The sequence below is a fragment of the Notothenia rossii genome (genome assembly GCF_949606895.1).
Source record: "Notothenia rossii genome assembly, chromosome: 8".
NCBI classification, from domain to species: Eukaryota; Metazoa; Chordata; class Actinopteri; order Perciformes; family Nototheniidae; genus Notothenia; species Notothenia rossii.
This window is the reverse complement of record NC_136906.1, coordinates 71,927,105-71,941,841: the sequence shown is the minus strand read 5'-3', so window position 1 is coordinate 71,941,841 and position 14,737 is coordinate 71,927,105. Positions and strand designations below refer to the sequence as shown.

General features: G+C 41.8%; 1 protein-coding gene across 1 annotated transcript in view; it reads right to left on the bottom strand.

Annotated features, from left to right (window-relative positions):
* Nucleotides 1-4,239: 4,239 nt before the first annotated feature.
* kcnk3a (potassium channel, subfamily K, member 3a) overlaps nucleotides 4,240-14,737 on the bottom strand; it is a 34,962-nt gene continuing 24,464 nt past the window's right edge. Inside the window, exon 2 of the mRNA XM_079646319.1 lies at nucleotides 4,240-6,595. Within this exon, the coding sequence (XP_079502445.1) occupies nucleotides 5,679-6,595 (917 nt within the window). The 3' untranslated portion in view covers nucleotides 4,240-5,678. The remainder of the gene's footprint in view (nucleotides 6,596-14,737) is intronic.

The window sequence follows — 14,737 nt, the reverse complement described above, 5'->3', positions numbered from 1 at the left end:
AGCGAGAGAGAGAGAGAGAGCACCGGTACAGGAGATTGTTGTTGTTAGCTTCTGGTGCTAGCGAGCTACGCTAACGGATATAAAGACAACAAAGTGGAGGAGAGTCCTCTCATGTCAGACTGAGAGACTCAGTGAGCTAAAGGACTCTCAGTGTTATCTCAGTGGGTCTCAAACGTTTTGGTCACCCTTAATGTAAACAATTATTTTACATTGCATTGCATTTAGCTGACGCTTTTATCCAAAGCGACTTACAATACGTGCGTTCGACCGACAAAATACAAACTTCAAGAGAACAGAATCATATAAGTACATCAGGTTTCATAGAGCTAAAACGTTTCAAGTGCTACTCAACTGGCTTTAGATAAGCCAGCCCTTTATTAGTATATAAGTGCTTTGTTAGTAATTCTGTCGCTCGAAGTGGAGTCGAAAGAGATGAGTTTTCAGTCTGCGCCGGAAGATGTGTAAGCTTTCTGCTGTCCTGATGTCAAAGGGGAGCTATTTCCAAGGCACACGTTTATATGATCATCATAGTTATAAAAAAATAAGTGGATAAATGAAAAACAGGTATGAAATATATGACAGTAAAAAAAGAATAAAGTTTAAAAGGAGAGTGATTTGTAAAATATCCATAAAGAAAGAGTAAATCTGTTTACAGTTCTGTTTCATATGGGTGTTTTGAGATGTATCCATAGATCTCTTCATTTTGCTCTCAAAGGGCACCAGATTGATGCTTTTAACTTCAATATTTAAAAACAAATCTTCCCAGGAGAGCTTGCCCCCGGACCCCCCTATATGAGGTCCACACACCACCTATAAAAATAGCACTTTAACCCTGCTTACACCTATATGCCGTGAGCTGGTTATCGAGCCTTCATTGTAACAGTCGCAGGTAAACTGTGTATATGCGTGGGGATTGTTGCAGTAGAAAATTCCACTGTAGCGACCGGTACATTAATGGGAAACCCTAAATGTTTGAGCACCCTCTATGAAACGTCAAGCTACCCCACAGCACCCTCAAAATAAATCTCTGTCGCCGCCACTGAGCCTGACTATTTGTGTTGGGGGGGCCCGACTTTTTTTTTTCTCCAAAGGGGGGGCCTGACAAAAAAAGTTTGAGAACCACTGGCTTAATGCAATGCAATTAGATAAACGGAATACTGGACATTCATAGGTGGAGGCTATGGAACATTTAGAAACCCATCACTCACTAAAAACCCCTCGTTTTCCACTCCAATTTCATTTCTTCCTGTGAACATGCTCTGCTGTCTCTGAAAAGGACTCTACAGAGATTATTCTTTGGAATACTGACGGCATATTCCACAAGGTGCCAATCCCAGGAGTCAAAAGAGTGACAGGAAAAACTTGAGGGAAATGGCTTTACACATTTTAAGGTGCATAAACCTCACATGTATTGAGAAATAGCCTGTATACAAGGTATGTATGTTTCTGTCTATCCCCCCTTTTAACAGTTGTATGGCTTCTTCTCTTAAAATCAATGCCTTGATTTGACAGCCTGCTAATTTCTGAGTGTCTTTACGAGGTTAAAGATAGCCTTTTCCCGCTGGTTTCTTGGTCGTGGATAAACTTTTGAAGTGTGATTAGCAACCATTCTGCGGCTGAGAGTGCTCCTATACTGTTGCTGTGTAATTACGCTGGAAAACATTTAGTCTACATGAGGCCTTGCAAATTATCTTTCCACTCAAATGTCACCTCTGAAAATCTTTATCTGAAGTGAGGAAAAAAATGTACATGACAGGCAACACGTCTAAAGATTTGTCATTAACCTTCTCTGGGGTCTTTGCACGTTTAAAGTGCAGCAGAACGTAAGCATCACTTCAGATCTTTCCCTCTGCTCATTTTGTAATGCTTGACCGTCCAAGCATGAAGAACTGCAGCCTGTCAGATGTCATTTGTGTCCTCAATCCATGTACTTTCTGTACTTTGCTCAGATACACACAGCTCTGAAGGAGTGCTCATCAGTGGCTTTTAACTATGACAGAGAACAACATCTGGATGGCATTGCAATATATGAATACATAGTTCAAAACCAAAGGACCAAATGCATTAGAGATCAAAATAAACGGACAAAAACAGGCTTACAGTATTATCAGGGCTGTAGATGCAGAGGACAGAATGTTCCCTGTAATGTGTCCCGAAAATGTGAGAAGGAGTAACTCACATTGAATTACACACAAACTACAACTTTGCCTGTTTACTTTCTTACTCCTTGAAACACTGCCCATTTATTCAGTGTATTAATGAGGATGGCCGGGTTTCATCGGGTCCCGGAGGCTCCCTGCTCCTCGGCTGTCTGAAGGACCGAGGCCGTTTGGAGGTGTGGGACCCGGGCGACAAAGAGGCTCCCATGCCACCTTTTTTTTTTGTACACACTGATTTCGACAGGTGATGTTAAGATGAAGAAGAGCGGAGGAGATCTGTCTTTATGTCACGCCTTGCAGGGTGAAGGATGAAAAGTAATGTCCTACTTTGAAAAGTGACAGATATATGATAAATATAAGAGAGATGAGTAAACCTAAAGTCACTCTGTCCTTACTTTGGTTATGTGACTGTGGAAAACTCAGCTAGCAGAGCAGACTCTTTCCACCGAGGAGACTGAGGTCTTTCGGGGTGCAGGGGGCACTCCTTCAGACATTTTTATGACTCTATTGTGGCATCAGCCATTTTCTATGGTGTGGCCTGCTGGGGCAGCAGCATCTCGGCTGCTGACAGGAAGAGACTGAACAGACTGGTGAGGAAGGCCAGCTCTTTCCTGGGGAGTCCTCTGGACACTGTGGAGGTGGTGGGAGGCAGGAGAATGGCAGCCAAGATGTCCTCCCTGCTGGACAATGTGTCCCACCCCCTCCAGGACACCCTGTCCTCACTGTGAAGCACCTCCAGTGACAGCCTGCTGCACCCCCTGCTGTCTCACGGAGAGATACCGCAGGTCTTTCCTTCCTGCAGCTGTCAGACTATACAACCAGCACGCCCCTAGTTGACCCCCCCCCCCCCCCCCCCCCACACACACACACACACACACACACACACACACACACACACACACACACACACACACACACACACACACACACACACACACACACACACACACACACACACACACACACACACATACATACACACACACACACACACACACACACACACACACACACACACACACACACACACACACACACATACACACACACAGACAATATCACCCCTTGCTGCTAAATATCAACAAACGATGTGCAATATATATAGATGCCATTAATAACTGTGTAATATATACCTGGCTGCTAAATCCTAAGAACTGTTACAGAATGTGCATTTTTTAAAATTATTTACCTTTTATTTTGTATTATATATATTTTTAATTATATCATAACTTAGTACTTTTTTCTTTTTAATGCACGTCACATATTTAAGATATGTAACATTAAGCTGTCTATGGCTCTTTTTCCCGCTGTAACTAATGAAGGTATTCTGATTCTGATATGATGAAAGCGGTCGTGACACAGTCAGCAGGGATTTGTTGCAACTGTGTCCGAACAGCCCAGGCCACATGGAGGTAGGGTTTTACTTTACAAGACGGATTCCCCCCCTGACAAGCTTCATTTATAATGCATGTCGTGTAAATAAAAAAAAACTATTTGTTGTGTTTTACAAAATGGTTTGAAAATAAGCAGGAGCAGAAATGTGTCTGGCTGAAAAAAAGAAAATAGAGAAAAATATGAGAATAAAAAAATTATGATGCAATTGATGCAAGTGATAAAAAATACATTTCTATAAAGCAGTTCAGCAATTTAGCATCTGGGCATTGAAATGAAGACCATCTTTCTTTGGTCTGTGAAACTGGCTCCAGCTTTCAGTTGAATTAATGTCTGCTCTTTAATTGTTGAAGAAATGATCTCTATTCATCTAATATTCATTCCCTGATGGTCCAAAGGGCTACAGTTGTTCATTTCACCTTTACTGAAACGTCATAGTGATAGTAAGTAATACTAAACCACTGAACCTGTGCATTAGTGTTGAATGGACTGCAACAGATCCCTTATTTCTCTTTGGCTGAACTCGTTTTTAGATTCATGATGTAAAAGACTAACAGGTCAAATGAAATGTATGAATATTTGACCAATAATAACAGCAACATTAACAAACCATTGGACACTGAAATGAAATAAACTTTTGTTTTAAATTAAATCATACTTTATTATTATAGAAGAAAAATCCATAGTATGTATAGCCACACAAAGCTCCAGTCCCTCTTTCAGTTCATTAGAGAGGCTAAACAATGTTCATAAGAACTTTCCAGTAGAAAAGATAAAGGTGAAAATGTGACTGAAATGAAGGTTATATGTCTAAAAGATTTAGATATTTTTAAGTAAAAAACAATGATTATGTAAGAAAAAAATAACAAAACAAGAACACAAAGGAACACTGCACAAAGACCTCAGTTAATGGAGTTTGTTTATGTGGAGCGAAGACCCGCCAAAGGGCATGAGGTGCAAACTCAGATCTTCACAAGTGAGGTGTACGGCTATTATTCTCAACCATTAACAACGCAGAGTAAACCTCTCGGACTGATAACAAATGAAACAATGAATTAAAGTGTGTGATTTACATAACAAAACATGAAGTGATTGGATTAAATACAAAAATAAAATTGTGCACAGAATGCCCTAAACTTTAAAGTCTTCTAAGGTGCAGCAGTGAACAAGATATCACTCTCTATATACTATGCACAATGTGAGCTTACACGGTCAAACTATCAGAATATAGTTGTGCTATATGAAAACATATGATGAGCAACAGGTACATCAAATAGTTTGATGTATGGAAGAACTATGAACGATAGATTCATAGTGGTGAGGTCTGAAAGAGTCGGCAGGGAGGCCTTTAGTAGTCAGAGACAGAGCTACATGTGTCCCGTCTATTAACAAAACATTTAAAGCTGAACCTGCTCGATCATTCTCTATCGTCGTTCAAATGCTGTCAACATGGAAGGAAAAAACATGAAACAGACAGAAAGGCTTGACTTGAACCTGAACTTCAGTAACAGACACGCAGGAGGACACTGAGGACATTTTGGAAATCTTTCACTGAAAAAATAAGCTTTTCCTCCATAATGCCTACAAGTGAAGTGTCCAAATATATACATATTTTCATTTCACTGCAGTGATTATAATACGTACAACCAAAGATTCCTTTCTTGGAAAAAGTGGGAATTATATATACAATCCCTCTTAAAAAGGTGTCTCACAGTGTACTTTGTCCCTTTTCATACTAGAAAAGTAAATTCTGTCGTCTGAACAAAGAAAATAATGAATTCAATATTATTTTAATATAAGAATTCACGAGTGAAGAGAGCTGCACACGTTTTCCCCCCTGTCTTCACGCAGCAACAGTTTCAGAGTTCGTGTGTTGAGAATGCTTCTTAAACAACCATTAGCATTATTTCTCCGTGACATCAACAATGATGTTAGTGCTCGATGGTTTGTGCTTAGCTAATGGAAGTCAAAAACATGGAGTCTGGAGGCTTCTCAGTGCCAGAAAGAAGCAAACATCGGGAGTTCTGCGTCCCTGGAGGACTGGAGTATTCCTCGGATGTCCTCAGCTAATGTTAGCAGTTTCCTCCTTGAGGACTTAACCTCAGAAAAACATAAAGTCCACCGAGGTTAGATGGAGCTTCTGCGTTTATTGAGTCTTCTGTAAGTGTTGATGCTGTGCAGACCAGTGGAAACTGAGCTGATGCCTGAGTGGCGCTGCAGGCTGCACACACAGCCGTTAGAGTGCAGCGGGTTGGAGAACGCCTCGCCATGCTCCATGTAGGTGTCCGAGGTGGAGAGGTCACGCGGTATGATCATGGGCATGGAGTATTGAAGCTTCTCTCTGCTTTTGTACCAAAGGCAGGAGCACATGGATTGGAAGTGGAGCACTTCAGCGTAAACATTACGTAGACCCCGGCCCGCCGCCCCTCCACCACTTCCTCCAACCCCGCTCCCTCCACAGCCCGAGGGCGTGGAGGAGTCGGAGGCCTGGTCTACAGAGCAGTGTATGTGTCCGCCTGCCTGACCGTTATGAGCGAGGAGAGCCCTCTGCTCGGCATCCCTCTTCTCGTCCTCTGCGTTCATGGTCATGAAGCGCAGCACGGCTAAGTTGAGGAAGGCTCCGATCACAGCCAGGCCCGTCAGGATGTAGATGAAGCTGAAGGCCACGTACTCCGGCTTGGTCTGCAGCGCATGCTCGTTCTGCAGCGCCACGTAGTCCCCGAAGCCTATGGTGGTGAGCGTGATGAAGCAGTAGTAGTAAGCGTGAAAGAAGCTCCATCCTTCAAAGTGCGAGAAGGCCAGCGCCCCCACACACAGCGTGCATGTGCAGGATATGAAGCCGATGGTCACCATGTTGACCATGGACACCTCGGTGTGCCTCATGCCGATGCACTTCTTCAGGCGGTGCAGCAGGAACCTGACGAAGGTGTTGATCCGTTCACCTACGCTCTGGAACATCACCAAGGTGAGAGGGATGCCCAGGAGGGCGTAGAGCATGCAGAACACCTTCCCTCCATCTGTGCTGGGGGCTGCATGTCCATATCCTGAGGGGGAGATGGAGAAAGGAGCAGGGTTACTAGGGCAGAACTAATTAAATCTACAGTGCAGAGGACAGGGGTCTGAGAAAAGAAGGCTGCAGGCTGGGACAGATAGTCCAACTCAGAGAAGACACATAGAAATCATTTGTATTCTTTTACTTCTTATACATTCAAAGACTCTTCATCTCACAGCGGAAGAAGGAAATTGAAGATGAGAATGCACAGCCATGCGGCGGGACTGTCCGAGCATTGATGCCGTGTGTGTTTGAGACAGCCTGAATTATTCATTGACGATAGGTCTCTGTGAAGTGACCTCAGCTAATGAATACATTCTCACATAATTAGTCCTCTACATTTTTCCAGATCAAATAAACTTGACAGAGCAGAATACGTGCAAATATTAGTCCTTATTTGGTTTATGAAATCTCTCTTTGTCCTGCAGTCCTTTTGAATCTGAGGATTACAAGAGCCCGGTAGCAGAATACAATAAGTCGGCAGTGTGGGTTTGTGTGTGCTTCATTGACTCTTCTGAACAGTGACACAGCCTCCCCCCAAATAAGAACATAACTTTTCCACAGAGTTAATGAGGCAGCTTAATGGCACAGAACATGTAATGCCAAAGTTTGAACAAGAAGCTTTTTTGTAGTTTATTTCCCATAAAACTGAGAAGAAGCAATGAACCATTTACCACAGACAGATTAAAAATATATATGGAAATGAGGAAGAGGAATGTTAATACGCAAATACTGGTATTGTTGTTATTGGTTTACTTTTTCGAGTTATTGCGTCTTTTTTCTCCACCCACTCCCCCCTTCTTCTTCTTCTTCTTCCTTTTTATTCATTAATATGTATTTGTATTTACTTTTCTTTATGGACTTTCATGGTTGGGAGGTTCAGAAGGGTTGCTGCTTGAAGTGGACATATAATGCTAATTTCCAGGTTCATATTTTCTGCCTCGTCTGTTTCATGTTTCCATGTATTAATGTTCAAATGGTCTTTATCTTTCTCATACTGCCTGTTCTGAAGCACAGTTTTTTATTTTAATTACCTATCTCAATGATTCATTAACCAGTGTAAAACTCCCGCCTGTGTTGATTTGTACAAACACTATAATTCTTAAACCGAACTATCCTTTTAAGAAATTATAAACCCATTCTAAATATTATTCTATGTGTCACCATGACATATATTTATTTCTATTCAAATGATCTAAATAAAGTATATTCATTTCAATATTGTATTGTCAGGGACTGAAATGGCTGTGTGGAGAATACCAGCGAGTGCTCTCCAGCAGCCAATTTCATATCAGTATGACTCAGACTGACTCAGACTTATTCTGTATTCACTCACACCGCAGAGCTCATGAATTTCAGGATGGATTTGAGCCTCCTTCTGGCACATTTTAGGTTAAGCGCCAACCTTATGTCACGTAACGTCATCCTCTCCCTCCTATTGTATAGCGCAGGAAAGCAGCTTTCCATGCAACATCATTACAGAGTGAGAGATATATTCCCCACATGTGGACCTGCTGCACACAGGAGCCGAGATGATGTCTCTGATAACAATGGGATCATCAAATGGAAAAGGTTGACCAACAGTTTGAATTTAATTACTCTGAGGGTTTATTTAATTGTTTGGGCTCTGGTGTTATTGTCACACTGATCCGTGTGGTTGATCCATCTGTCTATCTGGTGCCAAATCTCTTTAAAGCTTTCCCAGTTGGGCGAGGGAAAATGAGAGCCATAACAAGTGATATATATATATATATATATCTTTGTGGAGGGAAAAACCTGAAGAACTAAAGACTAAAAGAAAGACCTGCTCACTGAGCAAAGAGACAGAGCTTCAGAGCTGCATTGCCTATTTTTATTCACATCTTACCCCTGCACATGTTTACCAAAGAGACTGATTTTCTGGTGAAAAAACCGCCTTAAAGATGACCAAAACCCTTTTTCTTATATATAATATATATATATATATATATATATATATATATATATATTTTAAACTGGATTACATGATTTTTTAAATACAATTTATCTCAATTTTAACCATTTATCCATAACTTTAAATAGCTTGAAAGGTTTTCTTTGAGCTATTTTAACTTAATTCATAAGTACTGAAAAAAGAAAAATGGAAGCACAAGCAGAGGACGGCTATAGAGTTACATAATGAAAACCGACTGAAAAATGGAAAACCCAAGATAACATACGCTACTGGTCATACCAGACTGAGTAAGGTCAAAAACCCTGAGTGTTAAACTGAGCATGAGTGAGTTGTATTGCCTATGATTTGAACTTTGATATGCTAAAAGAAAGAGTGTGTTATTTCCAGGGACGTCCCTCCCTGCAGGCCGATCATGCAGACTGCGTGGGGCCTCACCTTGCGGAGGGGGCCTCACCTGGCGGAGGGTGCCTCAACTGAGCCGAACCTATGCGCTGCTATGCGCTGCATGTGTGGCGCGGCACGGTTTCGCCGCTGCGAGGCTCCACTAGCAGTGCCCCCCCCACCCCGTCGACGCTCGTGAAACAGAGGGCCTCATCATATAACTTTGCGTGGGGCCAGGGGCGCGGCCAGGGATTTTGGGCCCCATGAAAAGATAATCACGTTGGTTACTTAAACGTTTTTTTCTTAATGTTCTAAAATGGTTTGGGCCCCTGTCAGTCACGGGCCCTTAGAATCGTCCTAACTTTTCACCCCCTTACGGTGCCCCTGCATGGGGCCTCATGTTCGCCAGGGACGGCCCTGGTTATTTCCTATTTAAAGGGGACTCTCTTTCAGTCTCATTCGAGGAAGTATATTCTGCTGGTAAGTAAATCCACTTAGTGGCCGTTGATCACAGAAAGAGCAGGGCAGTGTGTTCAGGTGAACACAGTGTGAGCTGCAGGCCTGTCAGAATCTGTCAGCAGAGGATCGGGACACGGGGAGGACCGGAGTGACAGCGGTGCATGTCAAAAGCAGACGCAGGAGCTGGAGGCGACAAGGCCAGCAGACCCACCGTGAGAGAGAGAGAGAGAGAGAGAGAGAGAGAGAGAGAGAGAGAGAGAGAGAGAGAGAGAGAAGCGACCCGCATGACAAGCTCTTCCTCCCCTCCTCCTCCTTTCCCTGCTCCCCCACTAAAGTGACAAAGCTATCATAAGACAGGACGTCTCCACGGCTTGTGCCACCAGGGCCACTGCCTCTGTTTACATGAATTGCCGTCACTGCACAGGAAGAGGAAAAAGTGCTGCCTCACCGCTCTGAAAGGTGAAAAAAACAACGGTCCAAAGAGGTTTGAATGACATCTGAATAACCCCAGACCTTTGCACCAGCTGAAGCTTAGATACAGAACACTTGGCTGCAGATATTTGCACATATTTCATGCATAGACTGGGAAAACGGAAAAGAGACATGTGGGAAATGACAGGCCATCAGGTCTTTCTGAAGGAAACAGTGATTCCCGCTAAAATTAGCTCAGTTTCTCAATTTGTGTAATGATTGTTGCAACATATAAAAGGAAAATCAAAGACTTCGCTGCAACCCGGGGTCGATCGTCTCATAATCTAATTTCTGTAATTATCATGTGAAAGAAAAATATGAAAATTGCATAATGTGGAAATGCGATAAGAGCTTTTAAACGACTTGTTACGCAAAACTAACAAGCAGGGGAGGCTCGGGTTTATAAATGTCAACGGGGCACAGGTGCAGCATACTCTAAAGCTCATTCCCCCCTCGCTGCTGCCTCTCATTACTGAGGCGTAATTTACAGCCAATCATTTACGTTGAGACCTCTAGCAACAAGCTCATTTACATTCTTCAAAACAAATCATTTTTCAGAGAGGAGAATATTCCCTTATGATACCCTTGCCGTTCTGAATTACTGCTTATATAATTTGGAGATTGAATGTAAAGTCGTGAACAAATTAATATTACTCTGCAATTCATTTCACAATTTCGAATCCAATTATTCATCCAAGCAGATGGTCCCACATCTTTATTCAGTGCTATGCCATGTTCAACCTTACTCATATTTTCTAATTTCATGGTTTCTTCCAATCTTAGTCATCTCTACCAATACAAATAACATAATTGATTCTGGCTACTGTTTCACCTTTTGATCCTTTGATTGTGAGTTTCCCTCCAAAGATGACAGCTCAGCACTTACAGTTCTGTGGTATCTGTCTCTAAAACACAACACCACCCACTGCATCCAAAGCCTTCATTAGACTGATTAATTAGACAGGGATATAAACAGGCTTTGAAAAAACATCAAAGAATGGCATAATGTGCCTGTTAGGGCTCCGCTTCTCTGTCAGTCAATTACATTTTCATTGATTACCAGGCACAATTTGTTCTCGCCAACCAGATGAAGAGCACAACCTATTCATCAGCTCCGCAGCTCAGCTAATGGGGGTGGGATGCTCACAGAGGCGGCACATTTATCAGGGGCTAATTTATCAGGAATTTGTAAAAAAGCGGAAGTAACCAATGTGTAAATAATATATGCCCACAACACGCAAACAAAAGACCACAATGGTGTAATTTCACATCTATAAAAAGAAAGATATGTGCACACCAGTGGGACAGGGTTAACAAAGTGTGTTATGAAACACGCCATGGTTTACACACATACATAATGTATATCAAACAGAAGACAAAGTCTCTGGAGAGGAGACTTCAGGATGTGTAACAGAAATGCTGCTGGCGGGCTCTCCGGGGTGACTGATCATGTGCTCAGACGTCTCCGGACCCAGGGCCACACTGTATAAAACACTCATCAGATCAGTGTGTGTGTGCGTGTGCGTGTGCGTGTGCGTGTGCGTGTGCGTGTGCGTGTGTGTGTGCGTGTGTGTGTGTGTGTGTGGGGCAGGGTTTCACTCCAGACCGAGAGGCAAAGGTGAAAACAGTAGACGGCTGGATCCTGTTGTCTTTGCCTAAATGTGTAATGAAGGGAAGCTTCTCATGTGGTTAATTACTTTCGGAAGAATTCCGAATGAGGTTTAGTCGTTTATAAAAGCCTCGAAATAAATAGTTAAACTAAATCAATTAGTATATCGCTCTCATATAGATTATCTTTTAACAATTGTTCAAGTGTAAATTGTACTTTTATTCTTCTGCTTTTGATAACAATGTATTACATTTTCAAACTGAAACTGCATCCTCCAACACCGCTGAAGGAGAAACTGTGCGTTTCAAATAATATCAGAGATTGAGATTAAATCGTTTGCTATGTTGTTGATTATTGTGAGTGCAGGGTGCTAAATGAAGGTGACTCAGACATTTTGAGTAATTGTAAAAGCTTCTGTCATTTGGATTATGGCATGGTTATATACTGTGAGGAAACAGTTTAAAGAGGTTTAATGGAGCAAATCAGGGGGGAGTTTGTGGGAGAGAAACTCCCTGTGGAGGGAACTTTGGGATTTTAGCTTTAGAAGACCATTTACATGCACAAAAACCACATTATAGGAAAGGGAAAACCCCTAAAAAGCATAAAAGAGCCCCTTTAGAAAAAAACAACGAGAATGTGAAAAAGACACAAAGAATCTCCTTTCGAAGCAGTTCTGATGATTTACAACTCGACTAACAGCTGACTGTCAGCACGTGTATCTTTGCACTGGTCGGTAAACAAACTCTTTCTGCAAAGCTGACATGTGCTCCAAGGTGTTACACAGAATCCCAATATTTATCCGTATATGGCCGGCCTAATTCTTCACCATACAGGTGGCCCGAGCAGCCGGCTTCGTGTGACGTCACTCTTTTACGCCATCTAGAAAATACTGCGCAGATGGAGGAATGTTCTGTACATCCATGCAGATAAACAGCGACTGTGTCAACCGTTTGGTACACACTGTATTTGAGCAGCAGCCCACTCTGCTTCCCAGCGTGCCTCCTTCTTTCATCTCCAGATGCGTCTGGCCAAAGATAAAGTGTAGCTCTGGTCCACTTGTAAGCATTTCCGCAGACATCACCCAAAGATGATATATCACAAAATGACATTGAGCCGCCATATCCCACACATTATGTCCCATTTCTAACTTAAACTCACATCCGTACTCTGTCACAGACACCTCAAACTCCAGATGACCCCTGAGTGTTTATTCAGTCCCTCAAACACAAGCCCTGCTCCTCCCGCCCTCACTCCATTACTTCGTCCGGCTTTTGACCCGGAGGGCTTTGCTGACAGCTGCTGTGTAATGTCCCTGTGTGTGAAAGCCAAGAATTCTAGGAATACATTTTATTGGAAGAAAAAACAATATCAATATTTAAAGTCAACGAGTGCAATCATGAATCTAAGAAGCATGGTTGCCTCATTCATTTCTAATGAGTAATGGATTAGAGGGAAAGCATATTTTGCTGTTTCAATCATTTCAGTGCAGTATTACTCATTAGGGCAGCAGAGGTGCAAAGCTGGATGCCAATATATTTTAGTGCCATCAGTTAATGAGGCTAAAAACTATGTCAGTGCCCCTATAATTCAAAAGCTTCATACAGTATACCCCTATAACATCGAGGTTTTAAAGCGTTTGAAGGGATGGCGTGTCTATTTCCACTTGTGTATTGTCATTTCAAATGAAGCCTGTCTTCTCAGGTAGTTGAACCACTTGGTACTGGTGGAAAGTAACATTTACTCAAGTACTGTGCTTAAGTACTATTTTGTCATACTTGTACTTTATTTGAGTATTTTCGATTTATTCGACTTTTTACTCCACTATCTTTATTTAACCATAGGTACCAGCATACTGTAAAACGTAATTTAATGTACTTTAGCATTCTATTTAGCTGACAATACTACATTTCCACAACTACTTTCTAATTGAGGACTTTCACTTGTAATAAGATTACTTATACTTATACTTATCTAAGTACTTTTTCCAACTTTGTTAGTTGGTTTAAGGTAAGGAAAAGATTGAGGTTGTAGATCTGGGAGAAAGAATCCTTTGACTAACACCTGACGTTTGAAAGTTAAAATATGCACGTATTTGCAATTAAAACAATTAGTTTGTTGCATTTTTTTTGTTTTTTTTCAGCACTAAACAATATCCTGCTGCTTGTGCCCTTGCTACTGATATTTCATCGTCATATCAGCAAAACGTCCCCGTCATCCATCATGTTGGTTTCTAAATATATTTAAAAAATGTGTTTGGTTTTTTGATTGTAATTGATAGAACAGCCACACAGTTAGGAGAGAGTGGATGACTTGATGAACATGAGTGCCCATCAGATTTTTATCTTGGTTTGGATTTTATCCTGGGTCACTTCGGAAACGAATAAGCCTCAGTAAATGGGTCACCCAGTGCAGGTGAGCTATCCAGGTGCCCATACTAAGATGTTTTTTAGCTAAAAGCAAACCCAAGCAACCTCTCTCATGGAAAAACACATATGTTTTACATATAGTTGCTCTTGTATATAACAATATTTATAAAAAGTTATAAATCACAGGAATTGGAACATATTTTGTCCTTCATTCTGGAGGAGTTGTTCGAAAGATGGTAACACATCGTTTTAATGTCAAAATACATTTCCACAGTTAAAATTGAGATGGTATAATAAAGAGTTTATGTAATGATGGGTTTGAGGCCTAGCCAAATTCAGCAGGTATAAGGTATTCTGCTAAGTGCAGCTTTGGGGCTTAAATCTCTGTTTCGTCCTGTATATAATGTGACAGTGTCCTTCATGGCACCAAACCCTGTTGCTTTAAAGTTGGGCCTATCCCAAAACCAAGATACTTTAATCACTGGTCCATCCTTTAAATGCCAAGACACTTTTTGGCTCTTCATGTACTGTATGTTGGCTTTTCAACCTGGATCAGAATATTTTGAACTATGCTCTTTTTATTATTTAGTAATTGTAATGATGTCTGCTGTTTTGACTTTACTCTGTTGTTGCAGCAAGAATAATCTCTCCAATCAAACTTTCATTATAAGCCCCGGCAGGGAGCAGAAGACAGAGAGAGAGAAAGTGGTATACGGGATATATTCATCACAAGCAATCATGCTGTAACGCCAGAGGAGACAGCACATTGGCAAAGTGTCTGTCTGGGTTCACTTTAACTCGGTTACCCCTCTGTGGGCTCCAAATACGGCCTGGGAGCGTGTGCTCTCGTCCAGCACACAGCTGAGGCCCAAACAATAAAGGCATCACCAACCTGAATGTACCTGTGTTGTTGTG